The sequence below is a fragment of the Coregonus lavaretus genome (genome assembly GCF_964263955.1).
Source record: "Coregonus lavaretus genome assembly, chromosome: 35".
NCBI lineage: Eukaryota > Metazoa > Chordata > Actinopteri > Salmoniformes > Salmonidae > Coregonus > Coregonus lavaretus.
In genome coordinates, this window is record NC_140022.1 from 9,123,225 (window position 1) to 9,149,595 (window position 26,371).

The 26,371-nt window shown below is 41.7% G+C and overlaps 1 protein-coding gene across 3 annotated transcripts; it reads right to left on the bottom strand.

Annotated features, from left to right (window-relative positions):
• Positions 1 to 640: 640 nt before the first annotated feature.
• Positions 641 to 25,007, bottom strand: LOC311109457 (paraspeckle component 1-like). 3 transcript variants are annotated; one of them, XM_084152364.1, is made up of 9 exons: positions 24,430 to 24,986; positions 23,781 to 24,082; positions 23,565 to 23,660; positions 23,167 to 23,363; positions 22,211 to 22,295; positions 22,009 to 22,114; positions 13,995 to 14,052; positions 11,587 to 11,741; positions 10,146 to 10,950 (listed from the first exon to the last, which is right to left on the bottom strand). In XM_084152364.1, exons 1-9 carry the CDS (start codon positions 24,832 to 24,834, stop codon positions 10,729 to 10,731), a joined length of 1,626 nt encoding a protein of 541 aa, XP_084008490.1. In that variant the 5' UTR covers positions 24,835 to 24,986; the 3' UTR covers positions 10,146 to 10,728. The 3 variants fall into 3 exon arrangements, 2 of the variants coding, with proteins under 2 accessions (XP_084008491.1, XP_084008490.1); XR_014610602.1 differs by lacking the exon at positions 13,995 to 14,052 and having other exon boundaries at positions 24,430 to 25,007; XM_084152365.1 differs by lacking the exons at positions 10,146 to 10,950; positions 11,587 to 11,741; positions 13,995 to 14,052 and adding an exon at positions 641 to 838 and having other exon boundaries at positions 24,430 to 24,973.
• Between the last annotated feature and the right edge of the window lie 1,364 nt (positions 25,008 to 26,371).

Below are 26,371 nucleotides of genomic sequence, written 5' to 3' on the forward strand. Positions count from 1 at the left end.
AAAAAATTGAAAAACCTGTATTTGCTTTGTCATTATGGGGTATTGTGTAGATTGATAAGGGAAAAAAGCAATTGAATCAATTTTAGAATAAGGCTGTAATGTAACAAAATGTGGAAAAAGTAAAGGGGTCTTAATACTTTGAATGCACTGTATTGCACAGTGAGTCGAAATATTTTTATTTTTTAACTGAATGAGCCGAACTTCCCATTACTACGTAGACGTCTAAGAGACTGCATTACACTGGCGCCATCTGCTGTCTTGGAGGAATCTAAGATCCAACCCCCACAGCAATTAAGAGCATGAAATGTCTACTAGTTAGTTATACATGTGATTAATTCCAGTTCAAAATGAATCAGTGCTGTTACGAGAGATCTTTGAGCAGTATGAGTTTTGTTTTCAGTTTCAATGAGGGTCCCAAGACAAGACCAAGACACCAACGTTGATTTGGCCTGTCTTTTATTGCTTTCTAATCAAATCTAACAGTCCTAAGTGAGTTTTCGCATACAAAAAACTTGCTTAATTCATAGAACAAGTTTAAATTAACAGAATTTTTAAGCATAACAAAAACACTAGCGTGATAATCATTCACTCATGTCATTAACTCTGAAATGAATCAATAAAGGATTAAGACACTAAACACTTGGTTTTTGAAAGCTTTATTTAGTGCAATAAGAGACAACACTGTTGAATAATAAATAATAGGGAAAATGAACACTTACCTGTTGGGAATCATAATAAAAACAGTTGGAATGGGGTAACACTGAAGAGCAATGTGTATGTGTTGTTGTTTTTAACCTGTTTTCCGGTCTCTTATCTGCAGCATGTAGGGTGACGTCACCTGGGGAACAAAGGGACACAATGACATATGATTAAAACCACATCCACACCAGTTTACCTATCCCAATCCAAAAACAAACCTTTACAGACAGAAATACATTGTGTAGATTAGAACAGGGTGGCAGGCAGCCTAGTGGTTAGGTGTTGGGTCAGTAACCGAAAAGTTGATGGTTCGAATCCCTGAGACGAATAGGTGAAATATCTGTCAATGTGCCCTTGAGCAAGGCACTTAACCCTAATTTCTCCTGTAAGTTGCTCTGGATAAGAGCGTCTGCTAAATGACTGAAATGTAACAGATATGGTTGTCTGTCATTTAGATGAGTGAATCATGTCAGCTCTTTTCATTAACGTCGATGTCAATCTGAAATGGTCAATGTTTCACCTCACTGAATACATCCCCTGATATTAGACAAGGATGAAAACCAGCTGCCTTCAAAGAGCATAGTTGTGCACCCATGGGGTTGTTCCGACACTGGGCCTCCATCTGTAAAACAGGACAGCAGGGACCCCTGTGTGCAATCCATCATTACTACATTGATATGTCAATTGGTTTATGATGAGTACTGGTAGATTAGGTTAATTTACTTTACTATGTATGACAAACCCATAGCTATCGATTGAGCAAACAATTGTGTTTGTGTGTGTATTAGACAGATGCAATAAGAGACTCCATGTGGTACATGCTTTAGTGAAACAGGACAAATCAGACCCACCCTTTAGAATGACGGACAGTGCTGCGGCCTTGAGATGTGCGAGATGGTCATCAGGTAATATCCACTTGAAGGACAAGCATCATTCATTCATTGTCTCACTTATTTATTCATTCTACTAATACACCGTGGATTCCATCAAGTGGATTAGTAGTATGTCGTGTCACAGAGGACAATGAAACCACATTCATTCAAGATAATGACAGGTGTACAGTCAGGGAAAAAATTATTTGATCCCCTGCTGATTTTGTACGTTTACCCACTGACAAAGACATGATCAGTCTATAATTTTAATGGTAGGTTTATTTGAACAGTGAGAGACAGAATAACAACAACAAAATCCAGAAAAACGCATGTCAAAAATGTTATAAATTGATTTGCATTTTAATGAGGGAAATAAGTATTTGACCCCTTCTCAATCAGAAAGATTTCTGGCTCCCAGGTGTTTTTTATACAGGTAATGAGCTGAGATTAGGAGCACACTCTTAAAGGGAGTGCTCCTAATCTCAGCTTGTTACCTGTATAAAAAGACACCTATTCCACAGAAGCAATCAGATTCCAAACTCTCCACCATGGCCAAGACCAAAGAGCTCTCCAAGGATGTCAGGGACAAGATTGTAGACCTACACAAGGCTGGAATGGGCTACAAGGCCATCGCCAAGCAGCTTGGTGAGAAGGTGACAACAGTTGGTGCGATTATTCGCAAATGGAAGAAACACAAAATAACTGTCAATCTCCCTTGGCCTGGGGCTCCGTGCAAGATCTCACCTTGTGGAGTTGCAATGATCATGAGAACGGTGAGGAATCAGCCCATAACTACACGGGAGGATCTTGTCAATGAGCTCAAGGCAGCTGGGACCATAGTCACCAAGAAAACAATTGATAACACACTACGCCGTGAAGGACTGAAATCCTGCAGCGCCCGCAAGGTCTGAAGTTTGCCAATGAACATCTGAATGATTCAGAGGAGAACTGGGTGAAAGTGTTGTGGTCAGATGAGACCAAAATCGAGCTCTTTGGCATCAACTCAACTCGCCGTGTTTGGAGGAGGAGGAATGCTGCCTATGACCCCAAGAACACCATCCCCACCGTCAAACATGGAGGTGGAAACATTATGCTTTGGGGGTGTTTTTCTGCTAAGGGGACAGGACAACTTCACCGCATCGTGGATGGGTATTCCAGCATGACAATGACCCAAAACACACGGCCAAGGCAACAAAGGAGTGGCTCAAGAAGAAGCACATTAAGGTCCTGGAGTGGCCTAGCCAGTCTCCAGACCTTAATCCCATTGAAAATCTGTGGAGGGAGCTGAAGGTTCGAGTTGCCAAACGTCAGCCTCGAAACCTTAATGACTTGGAGAAGATCTGCAAAGAGGAGTGGGACAAAATCCCTCCTGAGATGTGTGCAAACCTGGTGGCCAACCACAAGAAACGTCTGACCTCTGTGATTGCCAACAAGGGTTTTGCCACCAAGTACTAAATCATGTTTTGCAGAGGGGTCAAATACTTATTTCCCTCATTAAAATGAAAATCAATTTATAACATTTTTTACATGCGTTTTTCTGGATTTTGTTATTCTGTCCCTCACTGTTCAAATAAACCTACCATTAAAATTATAGACTGATCATTTCTTTGTCAGTGGGCAAACGTACAAAATCAGCAGGGGATCAAATACTTTTTTCCCTCACTGTATGTTGTGTGTTAAACGGAACAGATGGCCTTGAAGCAGTGTGCATCAGTCCTGCTCCTAGGATACCAACAGGCTACAGAAATGCTGTTATTTCATCAATACTAGTGGCGTGTCAGACAACACCTCCATAGAGGTCTTCACGGGTCCAACAGGCCCGAAATGTCCCGAGCGGGTCCTAAAGTCAGACTTTTGTTTCGGATCAGATATAATTGTCACGGTCTCAGGTATGTGCCATTCAAATTGATTTACCGACTGGAACCGTCCTCTGTTAATTTAATGTGTGTGTGAGGTGATGAGAACTGCGCAAGCTTGTTATCGGTGTCAGCCAATTGCAACTCAATAAAACGTATAGCTTATGTCCAGCTGAAACTGGGTCCGGCTGCTCACCTCACATGTGCCTGCTGATGTAGAGAGGGAGAGAGTGAGTGAAAGGAGCCTTGGCCTAGGCTACTGTTTGCGAAGATGGAGGCCTTTTTCATTGAAGTAAAATTAAAGTTAGAGGATTTTTATTTAATTTGATTTATTAGGATCCCCATTAGCCGACGACAATGGCAACAGTATAGTATAGTGAAAATATTATTTTGGTATTGGTTATAATTAGTTTTCCTATTCCCCCCCCAAATTGTAAAGTGGTTATCCCACTGGCTATAGGGTGAACGCACCAATTTGTGAGTCGCTCTGGCTAAGAGCGTCTGCTAAATGACGTTAATGTGCCCTTGAGCAAGGCACTTAACCCTAATTGCTCCTGTAAGTCGCTCTGGATAAGAGCGTCTGCTAAATGACTAAAATGTAATGTAAATGTAAGAATCTAAACCAGTTCTTTCAAATATACAAAAAGTGTTTTGTTTCCTTGTTGAGACATTCACCTTGGCTAAACTAAGTTCAAACTGTCTTTTTTAATTTGGTGATCCGTATTTAGTTTAAGATACGTTAAAAGTAGGCCTGTTGTAAAATAAATAGCATTAGCATATTGCTGTCATTTATTGGGTAGGCATACGGTAATGGTAATTGCTGCAATATAGGCCTGTTCAAAACTTTTGTGAATGTTTAAACCAGTTTTGTTTCATTCTGTTGAGCCATTTTCTTTGCCCAAATTACACTGAATAACAATATAAATGCAACATTTTCAAAGACTACTAAATTACAGTTCATATAAGGAAATCAGTCAATTGAAATAAATTCATTTGGTTCTAATCTATGGATTTCACAACTGGGAATACAGATCTGTTGGTCACAGACACCTTAAAAAAATAAAAGATAGGAGCGTGGATCAGAAAACCAGTCAGTATCTGGTGTGACCACCATTTGCCTCTCGCAGCAGAGTTGATCAGGCTGTTGATTGTGGCCTGTGGAATGTTGTCCCACTCCTCTTCAATGGCTGTGCGAAGTTGCTGGATATTGGCAGGAAATAGAACACGCTGTTGTACACGTTGATCCAGACTTCCAGAGCATCCCAAACATGCTCAATGTGTGACATGTCTGGTGAGTATGCAGGTCATGGAAGAACTGGGACATTTTCAGCTTCCAGGAATTGTGTACAGATCCTTGTGACATGGGGCCGTCCATAATCATGCTGAAAGATGAGGTGATGGAGGCGGATGAATGGCACGACAATGGGCCTCAGGATCTCAGGATGCAGTGGAGAAGGTGGAAAGCTTCAAGTTCCTTAGCGTACACATCACCGACAAACTGAAATGGTCCACCCACGCAGACAGTATGGTGAAGAAGGCGCAACAGAGCCACTTCAACCTCAGGAGGCTGAAGACATTTGGCTTATCACCTAAAACCCTCGCAAACTTTTACAGATGCACAATTGGGAGCATCCTGTCGGGCTGTATCACCGCCTGTTACGGCAACTGCACCGCCCACAACCGCAGGGCTCTCCAGGAGGGTGGTGCGGTCTGCCAAACGCATTACCGGGGGCAAACTACCCGCCCTCCAAGACACATACAGCACACGATGTCACAGGAAGGCCAAAAAGATCATCAGGGACATCAACCACCCGAGCCACTGCCTGTTCACCCCGCTATCATCCAGAAGGTGAGGTCACTACAGGTGCATCAAAGCTGGGACCGAGAGAATGAAAAACATCTTCTATCTCAAGGCTTTCAGACTGTTAAATAGCCACCACTAGCACATTAGAGGCTGCTGCTGCCTATTGAAATCACTGGCCACTTTAAGAAATGGAACACTAGTCACTTTAATAATGTTTACATATCTTGCACTACTCATCTCATATGTATATACTGCATTCTATTGTATAATATTCTTCTGTATCTTAGTCCATGCCGCTCTATCATTGCTTGTCCATATATGTATATATTCTTAAATCCCATTCCTTACTTTTTTGTGTGTATTGGGTATATGTTGTGAAATTGTTAGATATTACTGCACTGTCGGAGCTAGAAGCACAAGCATTTCGCTACACCCGCTATAACGTCTGCTAAACACGTGTATGTGACAAATAAAATGTGATCTCGCCACGGTATCTCTGTGCATTCAAATTGCCATCAATAAAATGCAATTGTTTTTGTTGTCCGTAACTTATGCCTGCCCATACCATAACCAAACCGCCATCATGGGGCACCCTGTTCACAACGTTGACATCAGCAAACAGCTCGCCCACACGACCCATACACGCTACGCTGTCTGCCATCTGCCCGGTACAGTTCAAACCAGGATTCATCCATGAAGAGCAACATTTCTCCAGCATGCCAGTGGCCATCGAAGGTGAGCATTTGCCCACTGAAGTCGGTGACGACACCGAACTGCAGTCAGGTGAAGACCCTGTTGAGGACGACGAGCACACAGATGAGCTTCCCCGAGACGGTTTGACAGTTTGTGCAGAAATTATTCGGTTGTGCAAACCCACAGTTTCATCAGCTGTCCGGGTGGCTGGTCTCAGACGATCCTGCAGGTGAAGAAGCCGGATGTGGAGGTCCTGGGCTGGTGTGGTTACATGTGGTCTGCGGTTGTGAGGCCGGTTGGACGTACTACCAAATTATCTAAAATGACGGAGGCGGCTTATGGTAGAGAAATCAACATTGAATTCTCTGGCAACAGATCTGGTGGACATTCCTGCAGTCAGCATACCAATTGCACACTCCCTCAAAACTTGAGACATCTGTGACATTTTAGTGGCCCCAGCACAAGGTGCACCTGTGTAATGATTATGCTGTTAAAATCAGCTTCTTGATATGCCACACCTATCAGGTGGATGGATTATCTTGGCAAAGGAGAAATGCTCACTAAAAGGGATGTAAACAAATTTATGCACAACATTTGAGAGAAATACGTTTTTTGTGCGTATGGAACATTTCCGGGATCTTTTATTTCAGCTCATGAAACATGAGACCAACACTTTACATGTTGCGTTTATATTTTTATTCAGTGTACATACAGTCAGGTCCAAAATTATTGGCGCCCTTGATAAATATGAGCAAAAAAATTATCTAAATTCAATATATTATATTGTTGCTAAATTATTTTGGGGAAATAATATTTTATTTTATACTAATACAATTGCTCAGAGAATGAGATTTTGTTTAACAAGTAATAAAACAAATTTGGGGCCAAATTCTTGCCACCCTTGTCTTCAATATCTCACCTTGCGAGGATAATGGCACTGAACCTTTTTCTAAAATGTTTTATTAGATTGGAGAACACATTGAGAGGGATCTTAGACCATTCCTCCATACATAATCTTTCCAGATCCTTGATATCCTTAGTCTGCGCATATGGACTGCCCTCTTCAATTCAAACCACAAGGTTTTCAATGGGGTTCAAGTCCGGCGACTGAGATGGCCCTCGCAAAATGTTGATTTTGTGGTCAATTAACAATTTATTTGTAGATTTTGATGTGTGCTTGGGGTTATTGTCTTGCTGGAAGATCCAATTGGAAGTTTCAGCCTTCTGGAAGAGGCAATAACGTTTTTGGCTCAAATTGAAATAATTGATGTTATGGGGATATTTTGCTTCCACTGGTCCTGGGGCTCTTGTTAAGGTCAACAGCATCATGAAGTACAATGTCATTTTAGCCTAAAACCTGGTTACCTCTGCCAGGATAAAGATATACAAAGCACACACATTGTCAACACTATGACCTCCCTCCTCTCCCCCTCTCTGTCTCTCACACACACACACACAATTTCTTAATAAATCACATAAAATATCTTGTTGAAGGACATGCCATTAATCTGCCCCCACTCTCTCTCAAACACACAAACATGTCTGTGTAAATACACATCATCATCACTCAACACTACATCCTCCCCACTCGCTCACTCTCCCCATCATACAAATATGATACACACAGTATAGTCCTGTATGCTACGTTATATTGTCAAAGTCAGAAGTGTTACAGATAGAAAAGGATTGTTCAGAACAGACATTCTCTAACTTGTAATAGGGAACAGTGTCAGCTCTACACATTACATTTCTACTAGCAACATCCTAAACATTGCAGCACCACAGAATACACCTAGTCCAACAATCTCAATTTAATGTCTAAAGATGTTGCAAGATCTGAGAGTTTCCTGTGAATTTTAAACTAGCCAGCTAACACAAATTAACCATATAATATATTTCAAATCATGAGTTACATTACAATACTTAATGAGGGATGGACACTAAAATAATTGCTTCACCGGTTGCATTCACTCATCTGTAGTGGGTGAATCTGTGTTGTAGTTATAGACACTATATATACACACACACAACCACAAAAGTATGTGGACACCCCTTCAAATTATAGCCAAACCCGTTGCTGACAGGTATATAAAATCGAACACAGCCATGCAATAACCATAGACAAACATTGGCAGTAGAAAGGCCTTACTGAAGAGCTCAGTGACTTTCAATGTGGCACCATCATAGGATGGCACCATTCCAACAAGTCAGTTCGTCAAATTTCTGCCCTGCTTGAGCTGCCCCGGTTAACTGTAAGTGCTGTTATTGTGAAGTTGAAACGTCTTGGAGCACAACGGCTCAGCCGAAGTGGTAGGCCACACAAGCTCACAGAACGGGACCGCCGAGTGCTGAAGCGTGTAGAAATTGTCTGTCCTCTGTTGCAACACTCACTACCGAGTTCCAAACTGCCGCTGGAAGCAACGTCAGCACAATAACTGTTTGTCGGGAGCGTCATGAAATGGGTTTCCATGGCCAAGCAGCCGCACACAAGCCTAAGATCACCATGTGCAATGCCAAGCGTTGGCTGGAGTGGTGTAAAGTTCGCCGCCATTGGACTCTGGAGCAGTGGAACGCATTCTCTGGAGTGATGAATCACGCTTCACCATCTGGCAGTCCGACGGACGAATCTGGGTTTGGCGGATGCCAGGAAAACGCTACCTGCCCCAATGCATAGAGCCAACTGTAAAGTTTGGTGGATAAATAATGTTCTGGGCTGTTTTCCATGGTTCGAGCTAGGCCCCTTAGTTCCAGTGAAGGGATATCTTAACGCTACAGCATACAATGACATTCTAGATGATTCTGTGCTTCCAACTTTGTGGCAACAGTTTAGGGAAGGCCCTTTCCTGTTTCAGCATGACAATGCCCCCGTGTACAAAGCGAGGTCCATACATAAATGGTTTGTCGAGATCAGTGTGGAAGAACTTGACTGGCCTGCACAGAGCCCTGGCCTCAACCCCATCGAACACCTTTGGGAGGAATTGGAACGCCGACTGCGAGCCAGGCCTCATCGCCCAACATCAGTGCCCGACCTCACTAATGCTCTTGTGGCTGAATGGAAGCAAGTCCCCGCAGCAATGTTCCAACATCTAGTGGAAAGCCTTCCCAGAAAAGTGGAGGCTGTTATGGCAGCAAAGGGGGGACCAACTCCATATTAATGCCCATTATTTTGGAATAAGATGTTCGAAGAGCAGGTGTCCACATACTTTTGGTCATGTATTGTAGTTACAGCTCCCCCTGAATATACTTACCTGGAATATAATGCAAATGTTACACATTGAAGACCAAACACTTTCATCACATATACTTGCACACACTCACTCAAGACAAGCACATGATTCTACTATGTTACTACACACACGGCAACACAAATTCTTATCACAGACAAACACACATAGCAACACAAATTCTCATTCCACACTCTAGCTCGCTTGAGTACAGAGGTAAGTGCACGAGTTGGGATATTAAAATGTCATGTTAATTAACAGAACACATGACAGTATTACAAAAGTTGATCTATAATGTTGAGTTAATTAAATGAGTTAATTAAATGCAAGAACCTTTACATATAAAAGGAAAAAGAATGAGAACTGTTAAATGACAAAATGTACAGTAGCCTATCGGTTCACACTAAACTCTAGTGTATTGATCAGAATATCCGATATATACGTATTTTGCCTTGTTGAGGATCAATACTTCTAATAGTGTTGTTCTGATACCAGTATCGCGATACTAGAATACCAGATTTTCCTTGGCAAAGAAGAAAACAAAGCAGACTCAACTCTATGGTCCTTTAAAACATATCTTTGTAAAATATTGTGTGCTACAGCTTGCAAATAAACAAATGTGACTCTCGGTGACAACGTAAGTCCGCTTTGTGTTCGGTTTCCTTTACTTCCTAGTGTCACCATACAGGTATCGTGACACCACTAACTCCTAAAGTAGAGTATGCGATACTGAAATAAAATACAGAAAATAATCTTACATTCAAAAATAATAGGCCTACATATACTGAATTGTAATGCTGTGTATGTTTTACACTGACAGGTTTTTGTCTCTCTGTTCTGAAAAATTAAGAGATTAATTGAGTTCACAATACTTTAAGGATGGTGGTGAGAAAATCCCAAAATATCTAAAAGGCAAGAGAGAGAAAGAGAGAGAGAGAGAGAGAGGCTACAAAATAGTTTTTTTTTTTTTTACTTCAATCAACTTAGTATTCACAAATGGCATTTCACAGTTTTATTGCAGTTAGCCAAACAACTACTACAGGATGCAATGTACCTGAAATACATTCCATGGATGGGAGGAACCTAAAGTAAGCTAACATTGCAGAGGCAATGCAGGTCTTCCCCTTTTGTTACTACGAACTACTGAAAACAAATCACAGGATAGGACACTAATAGCAAAAAGCAAGAAATTACATAATCATACAGAAGTTTATAAGCCATCTACAGACCTGCCTACATCAAGATACATCACAGTTAATATTGGCCTAAAACCATCTACAGACCTGACTACATCAAGATACATCGCAATTGATATTGGCCTTTGGCGGCCATCATTGAAGATTTGTGTTTTTACATCAACATAGGTCCTGGCTCGTGCTATAAAAAGGTATTTTTTTCTCAGTCAACATTCGGGACACATGAAGAAGCTGAGGGAAATAATCAGCCCAAATTAAAAGAACAAAAACAAACATTTGACGAGAAAATAAAATCAGTTATTTTACATAATGAGAAAGGAAAAGCAAGAGATCCAAATATTGAGCCTTGGGGTACACCGTTTAAATTTTTGAAACGTAACACAATCAGTATCTACGACGTTTGTTGTTAGGCCCGTCATAGTTTCCCACAACGGGGATTCCCCTCCCGAAGCTTGCTGGCCCCCCCACTGCAGGCCCAGGCCCTGCCCCCATAAGCCCTGCCCCCACTGCCGGTTGCTGCTGAGGGGACTCCACCCCTGGACGGCCCCCCATGGGGGAAGAACCCATCTGATTAGGAGCCCCCTGGGGGAACCTATCGTTGCGCAGCTACAATATAAAGGGAAAGGGTTGGTGGAGATATTATGAGCAGTCCAGATGCAGAAGAATTGGATGGGATATTCAATAATAATGTTCGTTTTGGCGAGGCAATGAAGGCATTCCGAACGTCAAAGTAGGCAACCAGAGGAGTTCCAGGCAGAGTCAGAAGTGGGAGAGAGGAATCAGTCCATTAGTTATGGGTGCAGAGCTGATATAAGCTATGAGAATCCCTTTCCTAGCCCGCACTAACCTCCTGATGTGAACAGTGAAGTCAGGTGAGTACATTTAATTATTTTAACCTCAATTTGCAAATCACCACCACGAGATACTATGACATTATGATTAAAGATACTGCAATGGTAAGGGAAAAGATGCCAGAAAAGACCAGCTGGACAAGATATCTATTAAAATCAAGGTCACTGGCAAAACAACTTGGAATGTAATATCCATAAGCAGCATCTAAATAGCCTCTGGCATCTCCTCTCACCACTGGTTAAAACCTGAAAACTGATGCGAAAACAATACACTGCAGTTTCTATTCAGTACCAAGGGTTGAGAAGGTTAAGGAGAGCGAGATTTTGAGAGAGTGAGAGAAATTGAAAGAGGTTGAAAGAGAGTAAGCGCCCATCTAGGCGCATACATTACCATGGCTCCATTGTCTGGCATCATGTTTGGTGCGCCCATGTTTGGAGTTCCCTCGGGGCCCATGGCTCCGGCCCTTCCGCTCATGCCTATGCCCATCATTTGAGGGGGTCCCTGGTTAACACTGGCCCCGGCAACAGAGGCAGGGTTAAACCCATCTACACGCAAAACAACGTAGCATCGTTTGGTCACACTGGAAGTAAACCCCACCCATCACACCCTGTGTGCACTGTTTGTTGTTGTAGAGTGGTTGTAAAAATCTCTCAGGGCTGGCTAACGTTGGTTGTTGGTCACACAAACAGTGCCAATTATGTAGGTGTCAAATTTGTCATCTTCCTAGTTTGTGATAGGAAAAAAGAAGTCCAGATATTGAGCCTTGGGGGTAAACAATTCTGTGGTGAGATATCTATATATAAACTGAAAAAAATATATACGCAACATGTTAAGTGTTGCTCCCATGTTATATGGGGAGGGTTTCCTTTTATGAACTGTAACTCAGTAATATCTTTGAAATTGTTGCGTTTATATTTTTCTTTACTATATATATTATATAAAAAACATTGTTTAAAAAAAACGTGCATAATTTGTTGATGATTTCATATTGCAGGTTAATCGGTCTACAGCACCTATAATCATTAGGCTACGCCTTAAATTGGTCAAGTTGTATTTATATACAAGCTGAACAACCAAAAACCAACGTTAGCAGATAGATAGATGCCTACAACATTGACTAATCACAGGTAATTGGGAACAGGAGCAGTGTATCATACCATTCAGTCAATAGAGTAAGAGTTCCCTTACAGCAAAATAGCAATTTGGGACAAGCTGTGAGAGGCCCTCAGATCGTCTGGTTGAATTTCCGATTTTAGGCGAAAGAACGCCATCGCCCAGTTCTGCTTCTAGGTTAAAAACCGTGACTGCACATCACCATTGCCAGATACTCAACCCCAGACCCAAATCCCAAACCCCATTCATGGCCATACAATACAGGTATTTGAGAACACCATAAAAGCATCAGTAGGTCAACATGTAATTCAAAATCGATAAAAAAATGTTTCCCATCAACTACAGATAGAAACACGAGTAAAGAGTTCATTATGCTTTCTAAGTACGGCATGAGACAGAGCTGTATTAGTTATGAATTGACCCCACCCACACAGACTGCTGGAAATGAAGAGATATATGTACAGAAATGATACTGCAAAAAGTCCCCCCCAAAATCAACTAAATAATCCACCATCCCATTGAACAATGCACACCATTACAGATGTAAGTAGTAGGCACACACACACACAATTAAAACAAAGGGATAGGTTTATTCTAAGCTTGTAGATAAGAACGTTTACCAAGTGTTGGGATTGATGGCTATTGCTGATACAATAAAATGTTTGCTAAAAACCCTCAAAGCTACAAATGTTGGTTCTGTTTGGGCCTCATCTATTGTTACAATCAGGTAACTTTCCACATGTGTGGCATGATAAATAAGTAGGTCTGTAGAAAGTGCAAAAGTGAAGTTACATACAATTATCATAAAATGTTAAGGACTAAAGTTAACAATGGTTTCCTTCAACCAGTTTACTAAATATCAAATGACCTGATAACGAAAAGATCATAAGTAGTGAAGTCATCATGAAAAATTCACGCAAAAAAAAAGTAGACATGACTTACTACGATTTGATGTACTCAGTTTCTCCACACAGAATCAGGGGTTAAAACAAAAATCCCATGACTAAAACTTAAATCTCAAATATATTTAAAAAAAAATTAAAAATAAGATATAACGGAAATCCTTCAAGTGATGGATAACTTTAACCCCTGCACAATTATTTCAGTCTCATAATCTCCAAAAACACACTCACACATATCTAAGCAGTGACAAACACAAAAACATAACTAATTAGTATGTTCTCTGACTACGCCACATGAGCATATTTTCCCCCGTAGTATCAGTACTTCAGTACACAGTTTGTAGGTGATGTGCAGCCCCGGGTTACATTCATGAAGTGGTGAAGGAGCCACCATGAGCCTCACACAGCCCATCCCGTTCAGAGCCTCACAATATATCCCTAGCCCTGCTCCTAGCCCTGTAATGTCTGCAGACCTGAAGGAACTAGCCAGGTGTACACAATATGGCGGTGGCCCCACCTAGCCTTCCAATGGGCTTAGGGGGAACTTCTGCCTTATGGCTAGAGAGGCAAAATTCCTGTAACTTTCCCCAAATTCCCAGGTTTTCCAGGAATCCCAGTCCCTAGGAATTTTGAGAAAGTTACCAGAATTTCACAACCCTAGCCATATGGCCAACACCTTCCCAGTTCCTTTAGATCTGTAGACACCAAAAGGGGTAGGGGCGAAGGTGAAAGTTGATGATTGTTTATGGACCAGTCAGTGCTGAGTCATCGTTATGACCCTACCTCCCATATTAATGGCTCCACGAGGGCCCAGTTCACCCATTCTCATTTCCTGTTCTCTCTGGAAGTGAAGAAGAGTGGTGCACCCGTAAACCTTGTGGACAATAACTACTAGGACCATTAGGACATGTGTGGGATGATTCCTCACACAGCACAACACTCACACAGATATACAAGTAACAGCCAGGGAATACGGTTAATAATGTTCTCACAACTGTGATAGAAAAAGTCCTGAAGGAGGCGTTACAAAAGCTATGTGTGGAATGATACTCTATTGGATATGTAAGAATTTAGTGAAAGAGGAGCAAATATGGAATGATCATCTGAGTTCCTAGGTTTGCTTAATTAATTACTTATTTGTCCAGTATGGATTCTCAAGGTCCATTTAAAAAGGTCAATATTGGTCTGTATGTGATGAGCATATAACTTAATTGGGGACAAGCCAAAATATAACATGGATTTAGTCCAAAGTTGATTAAACACTGAAGTGGCCGTGTTGAGGTAATTTAAGCCTAATAGAGAAATAAGGGTTACTGATAAATGTGAAAGAAAAGATTGAAAAGTAGATAAATCCCCTCCACACATTGATGTTCAGACGACCTAAACATTAGTACACAAAAATATATATGTAGACTACACAAACCCCCAAATGAAGCTGTACTAAGCACACACATTATCAACACATTGACCTCCCCTCTCTCCCACACACACACACTCACTCATTCACATAAAATATCTTATCATAAAGGACATGCCATAAACCTGCCCCCGCTTTCTCTTATAAATAATAAATATAAATACACACATATCTGTAAGTACACATCATTATCACTCAACAGCCCCCCCGGCGCTCACACACAAAAATAAGTAAGTACACTCAACATCCTCTCAACTGTCTCACTCAATCATACAAATATGATACACACAGTATAGTCCTGTATGCTACGTTATATTGTCAAAGTCAGAAGTGTTACAGATAGAAAAGGATTGTTCAGAACAGACATTCTCTAACTTGTAATAGGGAACAGTGTCAGCTCTACACATTACATTTCTACTAGCAACATTCTAAACATTGCAGCACCACAGAATACACCTAGTCCAACAATCTCAATTTAATGTCTAAAGATGTTGCAAGATCTGAGAGTTTCCTGTGAATTTAAAACTAGCCAGCTAACACAAATTAAACATGGGTAAATAGTAAATATATCATATATTCCATATTAATACACTATATTTCAAATCATGAGTTACATTTAAATAGTTAATGAGGGATGGACACTAAAAACGAAATCCTTCACCGGTTGCATCCACTCATCTGTGGTGGGTGAATCTGTGTTCTAGTTATATAGTTACATCTCCACCGAAATATACTTACCTGGAATATAATGCAAATGTTCCACATTGAAGATCAAACCCTTTCATCACACGTGCTGCACACAACACTCACGACAAGCACATCATCTAGTTTGTTAGTACACACACACACACACACATTCTCATCACAGACAAACACACACGGCAACAAATTATTTCTCTCTCTCTCACACACACACACACTCTCTCTCTCACACACACACACACACTCTCTCTCTCACACACACTCTCTCTCACACACACACTCTCTCTCACACACACACTCTCTCTCACACACACACTCTCACACACACACACTCTCTCACACACACACACACACTCTCTCTCACACACACACTCTCTCTCTCACACACACTCTCTCCCTCTCTCTCTCTCTCTGTTGAGTACAGAGGTAAGTGCAGTATGGGACATTAAAATGTCATGTTAATTAACATGACACACAACAGTATTACAAAAGTTTGTTGTCTATAATGTCGAGTTAATTAAATGCAAGGAACTTTAAATATAAGGAAAAATAATGAACTGTTAAACGAGAAACAAAACGTACAGTATATTTTTGAATTTAATCTAGTGTATTGATCAGATTATGATATAGGTATTTTGCCTGGAACAATTTCCGCACAAATGTTTATGGATCAATACTCCCTAAAGTAGTATGCGCTACTACAAAAATAAAATAACACTTAAAAGCAACTAGAAGGTCATTTTCCATTAACAAAAACCGTGGGACTTGCATTACCTCTTTAAAAGGATTTTTGTGGTAGTTGAAGAAATGTAAAACGTTTTACTTAAGTGAAGCGAATAATTATAGCCAAAGTTAAATATTAAAACATCTGGTCTGATTACTTTGATAGACAACTATAAAAACCTTATTACTTTGGAGTGTGGGGGAGTTAGATCACATATTTCATTACAAATACACTCAGACTACTACACTTTTACTCATAAGGAATTAGAAAAGTTTTAAGCTATAATTTGGGGAGAGGAATATGATGGTGCACCTAGTGGTACAAGTTTAGAAGTTTGTTAGTGTTGGAAATTTGAGTCTGGTGTAGTAGAGGGGGTGACTGATTTATAAATAGTGGACAGTAGCCTTCAGGGGGAGACTATGTAGTAGTAAATAGCCCAGAAGTACTAGTAGCAGTAGTCTACATTGCAGTAGTAAGTGCCTGTTTTAGATAGGTAAGCCATGGGTTAGCTAGAGTAAGCGTTATAATTTGATTGGTAGAAGATATTTCTGTTCTGATTTCAGATTTGAAAAGCAGACTAAAATTTAATACAGTTATGTAAGTGGTTGGGAAAGTGGTCAAAAGTTTGTAAAAGTGAAGAGAGTAGTTGATGCTGTTACTAAAACAGCTGTATCGTTTGATTGGTAGAAGATAATTCAGTTCCGATTTGAATAGCAGAGAAGACCAATATTTCATCTCCTCTAGGTTGTCTAACTTGTTGGGAAAGTGGTCAAAGTAGCTGATGTGTAAAAAGTCACATTGTTTACCAATTCTCCAATTCTTAGAACGTGCTCCCTCAGTGCTATAGTTTAACATTTCTGAAATTTCTATGACAGATAATTCAACATTGGGAGGTATTTTAATGAATGTAGTTGATGTGGTTACTAAAACAGCTGTATCGTTTGATTGGTAGAATATATTTCTGTTCTGATTTTTGATTTGAAAAGCAGAGAAGTAGAGTAAGCTTTCATACCATCCAAGTTTTTGTGTATCTTTTTGGGAAAGTGGTCAAAGTAGCCGATGTGTCAAAAGTCACATTGTTTACTGTGAATAGAATGTTGGAAGACTGGGATTTTTTTAAACAATGGGACCTTCAGAATGTTGAAGAAATCCCATTAAAGTGGATGAGGGTTTTTAAAAAGGACTCAAAAGTTTAATAGCTTAAAAAGTATAAATGCTATTTAAAAAAAGCAGTATGCAAGCATCTTAATCCATACCAGTCTACACATTTTAAAGTTTGAATGGCATTTCTAGCTTAAACTGTAAGAGGAGTAGCGTGCTAAATAATAATAACTAATTTTTATTTTTTAAACAATATTTAAAGTGGGTTCTTTAGCTTTCGCAAGTACCACTAATAATAGTAGACCTACACATACTGTACTGTAATCCTCTATGTTTTACAAGAGCGCTCTGCTCTGAACAGTACGGATTACTTTAAACAAGGATGACAGGACACATTGAATACAAAGCGGTGTCTAATTGATAGAAACAATTTTTTTGCCACACATCTGACTTCTAAGTCGCATTTCAGCTTTGTCTTATGGAGTTTTATTCAACCATCCCTTTCGGTTTGTCATTCCTCGATAGCGCAGTAAGTTAGGGGATGGAGCATCAGGAAAAAAAACTTGCACTAGTCTTTTCCTAATAGCACTGACTTTGCTGATCACTACTTAAATTGAGGAAAAAATGTATTTACTACAACTGTGATGTGTGGTTGTCTCACCTAGGTATCTTACGATGAATGCACTAACTAAGTCGCTCTGGATGAGAGCGTCTGCTAAATTACTCAATTGTAAATGTAAAATGAGATGGAGGGAGACAAAAAGTGTGTGTTAGGTATAGGCGTGGCTCGTAAATGTGTGTGAGTGAGGCTTGAGAGCATGTTCTAAGATTGACGCCAATCTAACATCACCCCAAGACTCTTTCCTGTGTAAAGGTAATGACAGTAGGTCTATGTTAATCATTGTGCGTGTTGTTTTGGGTTAAGCTGTATGAGTTGTAACTGTTAATGCTAAGAGTAGTGTAAGGGTGGCTGTAACAGCAGAGGGAGCTTTGTACGATATTTCCAGCCGGTCCTCTTTCTCTATGGCCTCTCAACACACAATAGAAACAGAGAAGAAAAGTTATTATGCAGCAACATCATAAGACACATCACATCCACAGGCATGCAGTAATACAAGTGCACTAAGGACTAGGTAGATAAATGCATGTTTCCTGAGAATGTCAGTATGTTTCCCAACCCATGGTCACAGAGTTGCAATGATCAATACGTTGACTGGAGACTATTGAAGTACTGAAAATTGGGACCAAGACTTAGGCCTGAAATGAAAGACATTAAAATCCATCTAAAAAAGCTGATGACAGATTCCTTAACTCTTTGCCTGTGTGTTTTTGTCAAGTGCTTAGATAAAGTGAAGATACCAAAGGACACATCCTTTGCCATTTCTAGACATGCCATTATAATTTTCACAGATTCTGTGACTTTCAAGTTTCCCTATCACTTCATGGAAAACCTTTATTCTGAGGACTCTCTGGAAGTTAAGTTACTCTCCTCTGGAACACTCTCAACAAGCACCACAAGTGAGCATTGTGGTGAAAAGGTCTGTCAATCATTAGCCTCTCCCCTCTTAACAATCCCACAAAATAGTCAAGCTGTCGGTTATAGGATGTAGACTACTTCAGATAACTCAGCAGAGATAAAGCAGTATTTTGTTCTTGCTGGCGTCCCTCTCCCATACTACTTTAGTAAAATAGGTGTCAAAACCCCAGGTAAATACAACAGACATCTGAACTGATGATATACGTTTAATGTGGGACAGCTACAGTGGGGGGGAAAAGTATTTAGTCAGCCACCAATTGTGCAAGTTCTCCCACTTAAAAAGATGAGAGAGGCCTGTAATTTCCATCATAGGTACACGTCATCTATGACAGACAAAATGAGAAAAATGTTTCCAGAAAATCACTTTGTAGGATTTTTAATGAATTTATTTGCAAATTATGGTGGAAACTAAGTATTTGGTCAATAGCAAAAGTTTCTCAATACTTTGTTATATACCCTTTGTTGGCAATGACACAGGTCAAACGTTTTCTGTAAGTCTTCACAAGGTTTTCACACACTGTTGCTGGTATTTTGGCCCATTCCTCCATGCATTTCTCCTCTAGAGCAGTGATGTTTTGGGGCTGTCGCTGGGCAACACGGACTTTCAACTCCCTCCAAAGATTTTCTATGGGGTTGAGATCTGGAGACTGGCTAGGCCACTCCAGGACCTTGAAATGCTTCTTACGAAGCCACTCCTTCGTTGCCCAGGCGGTGTGTTTGGGATCATTGTCATGCTGAAAGACCCAGCCACGTTTCATCTTCAATGCCCTTGCTGATGGAAGGAGGTTTTCACTCAAAATCTCACGATACATGGCCCCATTCATTCTTTCCTTTACACGGATCAGTCGTCCTGGTCCCTTTGCAGAAAATCAGCCCCAAAGCATGATGTTTCCACCCCCATGCTTCACAGTAGGTATGGTGTTCTTTGGATGCAACTCAGCATTCTTTGTCCTCCAAACACGACGAGTTGAGTTTTTACCAAAAAGTTCTATTTTGGTTTCATCTGACATTCTCCCAATCCTCTTCTGGATCATCCAAATGCACTCTAGCGAACTTCAGACGGGCCTGGACATGTACTGGCTTAAGCAGGGGGACACGTCTGGCACTGCAGGATTTGAGTCCCTGGCGGCGTAGTGTGTTACTGATGGTAGGCTTTGTTACTTTGGTCCCAGCTCTCTGCAGGTCATTCACTAGGTCCCCCCGTGTGGTTCTGGGATTTTTGCTCACCGTTCTTGTGATCATTTTGACCCCACGTGGTGAGATCTTGCGTGGAGCCCCAGATCGAGGGAGATTATCAGTGGTCTTGTATGTCTTCCATTTCCTAATAAATGCTCCCACAGTTGATTTCTTCAAACCAAGCTGCTTACCTATTGCAGATTCAGTCTTCCCAGCCTGGTGCAGGTCTACAATTTTGTTTCTGGTGTCCTTTGACAGCTCTTTGGTCTTGGCCATAGTGGAGTTTGGAGTGTGACTGTTTGAGGACAGGTGTCTTTTACTGATAAGTTCAAACAGGTGCCATTAAATACAGGTAACGAGTGGAGGACAGAGGAGCCTCTTAAAGAAGAAGTTACAGGTCTGTGAGAGCCAGAAATCTTGCTTGTTTGTAGGTGACCAAATACTTATTTTCCACCATAATTTGCAAATAAATTCATTAAAAATCCTACAATGTGATTTTCTGGATTTGTTTTTCTCAATATGTCTGTCATAGTTGACGTGTACCTATGATGAAAATTACAGGCCTCTCTCATCTTTTTAAGTGGGAGAACTTGCACAATTGGTGGCTGACTAAATACTTTTTTTCCCCACTGTACATGGTGTTTCATGTCGCTAGCTGTGAGGCTAGTATTGTGCATACACTGCTTAGAAGGGTTGCTACTGCTGGACATCTGTTTGGAGAGAAAGTCACCCTGAACACCACAGTAAAACAACAATGAACCAATATGAAAACCCCTAGGCCTTTCTCTTTTGGTTTTAGCCGATTTGAAGAAACCAGATGGGTGTAAACAAGATGGTGGTCATCAGCTGCTACCCTAAGCCCATTGGAGGGCTAGGTTGAGCAATCACTGCACTGCTTACACCTATCAGTCCCGTCAGAAGGAGAATGAAGTGGCTTGAGGTCAATTTCAGATTAGGTTTTTGTCTTTCAAACTTAAGTCTCTGGAAGATACCAAAACCAAACCTAGAGCCATGTTGGTATTGTGAGATGCTACTTGCATAAGGAATAGCACTAAATAGGTAGTAGACTATCCCATAATCAATTTTCATTAGACTTTCACACACAGGACTATGGTACACTATGGTAATCTGTAGTTACCTAGAGAAGATATGCTCCTATGGTGATATGGGACACTATTTGAAAAGAAAACTTGAGCATTCGTGTATGCTTTGGTAGTGGGTACTTGAAATTATTTTACTATTCGAATAATATCACATTTTTATTGTCGAAAAATGCAAATAGCAGAGGTAAACAGCGGACATGCTGTGTTTCCGGTAGTTTGTCTAACAACAACAGCGAAAGAGAAGTCTGATTGTCGCCGTGATAGAACTGATTCTGTTACAAAAAGGGTTTCCGATGAGTGTTTTGCATTGATCTGTGTCAGGTATTGTAGAAACTCTGTTAGGTGAGTGCCTGTAATTGCTATTTGAAGTGGGGGAAATGGCATACCGAGTCAGGGAAGCCTGGAGGGATAAATGCACAGCAGTAGCTCAACGCACCACTATAAAAACTACATTCAAAAGTTTGTTGTTTAATTAAATTAAGAATTTCAAATGTCCTAGTATTTCCTTGTAGGTAAAAATGTCACAAGGACGACGTAATATAGACAAAGCTTTTTCACTGTTAAAATAGGCCTAAAAAAATATTAAAAGAACACTCAAGTAATTGAATATGAACATTCGTTCAGATATCCTGATATTCGATTAACCGTGCCCATCCCTAGTATGCTTGATCATTATCAGTGTGCACGTAGAGTGGTAGGACTGTTTGGCACAAGAGGCCAGAACATATTTTCTCAGCACCCAACAAGCAATATGATTGATGGACCCTAAAAATCCCTATCATATCAGAGACTGTTCTCAAAATCACCATATAAACGCAGACCCTCAGCAGAATCATGTGAATGCAAGAGTTTGTGTATTCAAAAATCTAGAAATGAGAAGGCAACAGTGACACTGACTAATTATGTGAAGGTCTACGTTGGCTGTGTGTTTGTTATCCCAGTGTATTCACACTGTTCATGAAGTTAGGCTCGAACCGGTCTGGCTTTTGTGTGTTTATTTGTGTGTGCATGTTTGTGTGTCTGTCCAGTGAACTCACGCTGTCCACATAGTTTGGCTTGAAGCCGTCTGGTTGGCGCCTCATCTCGTCCTGCTCTCGATGGCGCTGCATCATCTCCTCCTCCTGCCTACGCCTCTCCTCATGTCTACGAACCGGAGAGAAGGTTTAACACACACACACACACTTCTGACTCTCATGACTGGAGTAGAGAATAGAGTGGGAGGTACACAGACACACGTACCTCATCTCTATATTCTTGCGTTTCTGCAGCTCCTGGTTGCGTAGCTCCTCCAGACGTCTCAGCTCCTCTTGACGCCTCATCAGGTCTGAGAAAGACAAGACAGAGAGAAATATGGGTTGTTTGGTATTACATCAGGTCTGAGAAAGACAAGACAGAGAGAAATATGGGTTGTTTGGTACTACATCAGGTCTGAGAAAGAGAAGACAGAGAGAAATATGGGTTGTTTGGTATTACATCAGGTCTGAGAAAGAGAAGACTACAGAGAGAAATATGGGTTGTTTGGTATTACATCAGGTCTGAGAAAGAGAAGACAGAGAGAAATATGGGTTGTTTGGTACTACATCAGGTCTGAGAAAGAGAAGACAGAGAGAAATATGGGTTGTTTGGTACTACATCAGGTCTGAGAAAGAGAAGACTACAGAGAGAAATATGGGTTGTTTGGTACTACATCAGGTCTGAGAAAGACAAGACGGAGAGAAATATGGGTTGTTTGGTATTACATCAAGTCTGAGAAAGAGAAGACTACAGAGAGAAATATGGGTTGTTTGGTACTACATCAGGTCTGAGAAAGAGAAGACTACAGAGAAATATGGGTTGTTTGGTATTACATCAGGTCTGAGAAAGAGAAGACTACAGAGAAATATGGGTTGTTTAGTATTACATCAGGTCTGAGAAAGAGAAGACAGAGAAATATGGGTTGTTTGGTACTACATCAGGTCTGAGAAAGAGAAGACTACAGAGAGAAATATGGGTTGTTTGGTATTACATAAGGTCTGAGAGAAAGGGGTTGGCTTGTTATTCATGTTTTTTTTGTATTCACACGTGACAGTTTCTGACACCACTTGAAGTTGGCCTATGGGTATGTCTGCTAATTCTGAATATGCACATGACAGAAAAGGTTACATGTTAATGTTGTCCTTGAGAAGTGAGTGTCTTCCTCAGTGTGCGGTGTGTACCTTGTCTCATCATCATGAGCTGGTGCTCGTGCTTGGCGGCCTCCATCTCTTGCTCCAGCTTCTCCTTGGCCTCTCTGATGTTGCGCTCCACCTGGTCTCTCTGCTGCTTCTCCATCTCGTCCAGGGCCTTCCAGCGGGACGAGTACTCAAACTCAAACGTCCCCGGCTGGGCAAACCGTGGGGGGTGCTCCCTCTCCCTGGAGAGACAGGGAGGAGAGGGGTTAGTGGCTAGACTAAGGCCTGCAAGTGGACAATGGGGAAAGTGGAACAGTGCACACACACCGACGGGCAAGTGAATAAATCAACACATACATACTGGTTATGATATAGATCTCCTGTTGTCAAGACGCTGGTATAGAGAGTAATACTCCCAATATGAGATCATGTGTATAACATACTTGTGGTAGGGTACAGATTTCACCAGCAACTTCTCTGGGAGCCCATCCTCTTCATCCAGCTGCTCTGTGGGTTCCACTATGGCCGGCCGTGGAGACCTGGAGACAACACGTGAGATGGGAGTTACCACTCACACAGCTTGTAATTGATTTGGCACGTTTGGGTCATTTGGTAAAAAACAGGTAACTCTGAGTAAATGCAGCGGTTGGTTGTCTTACGTGGTGAGCAGCAGCGCCCCGTCAGAACAGCGGTCCAGGGCTTTACGAGCAGAAGGTTTGTTGGCAAACTCCACGATGCCCTTCCCTGTAGGCCTTCCGCGGTCGTCCACCACAACGATAGCCCTCTCCACAGGGCCGAACTCGGAGAAGGCCTGCTCAAGGAGCTCGTTGGAGACCACAGGGGAAAGGTTCCGCACCGTGAGGGCAGAGCCGTGCGTGGCGAAGCGGATCCGGATAGGTCGGTTCCCCAGCACTGTGCCGTCCAGCTCTGCCTTGGCGATCTCCGCCAGCGTCCTGGTTTCCTAAAAGACAAGGTCACAGGTTAGGTGATATTGATAGAAAACTTTCAAACGTTTTTTAAGCACTCAATTGATTAATGAGCATTGTCACCTATATAGTGTTTCCCCAAAATCTATTCAAACATGTTTCAAAGGGACCCAATGCATCAAAAAATCAATGGTTTCGGGTGGGAGTGTAGGCGTAACAACTGGTAAGGCAGACCCATCCGCCTGAGTAATAAATAATACCTAACTAACTAGGGTGAAACAGAGGCTATTGATATTATAGCGGACTAAATTCCAGCATTCAAAATGAATTTCCTTTACCACGGAGTTCGATATTACTGATTACTCTAAAACTCAAGTCTTACCAGTCGAATGAAGCCAAATCCTCGGTCTCGGTTGATAAACACCTCGTTAGCCTCGCCATACTTGGAAAACAGCTTTTTGAAATCATCCTCCGTGAGGTCTGTCGGGAGGTTACCGATGAACAACCGACATCGCTGCGTGAAGGTTTTCTCCCCGGGTCTCCTGAAACTCTTTATATCCAGCGTCATCTCCAGCGACTCTCCGGCTACGCCCTCCCCCTCTGCGGGAGGGCTGGTAGCCGTCGACGGCTTTGGTGGTGGGATTTTCCCTTCCGCAGCATTCGGCCTTCGCTCCATGGCTGGAGAGTCCATGTTGCGCTTTGTGTGCTGCTGTTGCTGCTGCTGCTGAGGTTTCGGCGACGGTGCGTTGTTTTGAATGTTGACCTGTTTTAGATTTCGGTGAGCCATACTTAGAGCGAATTAAATCCCTCACAATAAGTATCGTTTATGTATCCAGTAACTTTAGCTGAAATTATAGCTTTGAATTCGCATAAATATTTCAGAAACGAAGAAACCGTGCCTCCTTTCAATCATCAGCCAGAGAAGTGCGGCTGTACTTCAAAATGGCGATGACTGCGCGCGCAGCGCACAGTTGACGTGAGCCATTCAACGTGGCTGTGTTTTTTCCCTGGGCCACTAGGTGGTGTACAAAGACTTTTACCAGATCAGGGATGTCGGGAAGTCTTTGCTTGGCACAGTGGCATGCTGATGCTGATGCTGATGTTGATGTCGCACTTTGTTCAACATGTTCAGACATGTTCAAGGTCAATGTCATGGGAAGATTCAGTGTGCTGCCGCTGACACTTTACTATCTAAATGATTGATATTCGTAACAGCAGCATGTTGGTTCCCTTCCCAAGGCGGGAACACTATGCCAGTAGGAGTATTACTCCACTTGGCAGTGGTACTGGTAGGCTCACTATGCTTATGGCTTATATAATAATTCATTACATTTAGGCCTGGGGCAGAGCTCATACTCAGTCACTCTGTCTATGGTCCAAAGTTTCTGCCCACACACACACACATCCTATGGGGGTAAAGTGGAGTGAAGGGGTTCATGGGGTGATAAAAGGGATGGATGGTCTCTTTGTAGGAGATGTCTGGGACTGGTCATGTGACAACGATGGCATTCACGGACCTCCACACAACTAAATGGTCCGGTAGCCACATTTTTGCCCATTGTGATGACATAAAAGACGCCAGGGTCACTGGAAACCAGACAGACACAGATGCCCGACAGTAAAATACACCCTATTCCCTATGTATTGTATAACGTGTAGAAAAGACAGTTAGCTGTAAAATAAAAACCCTATTCCCCACATAGTGGACCAGAGCCCACATAAACTGGTTATAAGCTGTCATTACTGTTTATGACAGCTGGTATACTATCCATTTGACATTTACATTTTAGTCATTTAGCAGATGCTCTTATCCAGAGCGACTTACAGTTAGTGAGTGCATACATTTTCATACTGGCCCCCCGTGAGAATCGAACCCACAACCCTGGCGATGCAAACGCCATGCTCTACCAACTGAGCTACATGGGACTATCCTTATTTCAGATGAATGTATCCCTTCTGTCAAGTAAGGTTGGGCCTGTTGTTCTTTTCTCCTCTTGTCTGACCCAGGAACACCATAGTTTGACATCGCAAGCCATTCAACCACTCATTCAGTAGGTAGGAAGGGCGCCCAGTCATTATTAGAATGCTCCTCCCTCATCTCCATAGTGAGCTGTGGGGGGTGACTCCCTCAGAGCAGGATGTACTAAGATGCCCCTAGACATTGATCTTAAGTCAGTTTTGTGTTCCCCCTGAATGGTTATTAAGGTGATGGTAAGCTGGTCCTAGATCTGTGCCAAAGGTCAATTTCTACCTGGACAAGCTCAGTGTCAAAATTATTTATAGGCATCTAGCTCTGTGATTGGCTAGTTTCCCAGCATCTGGTG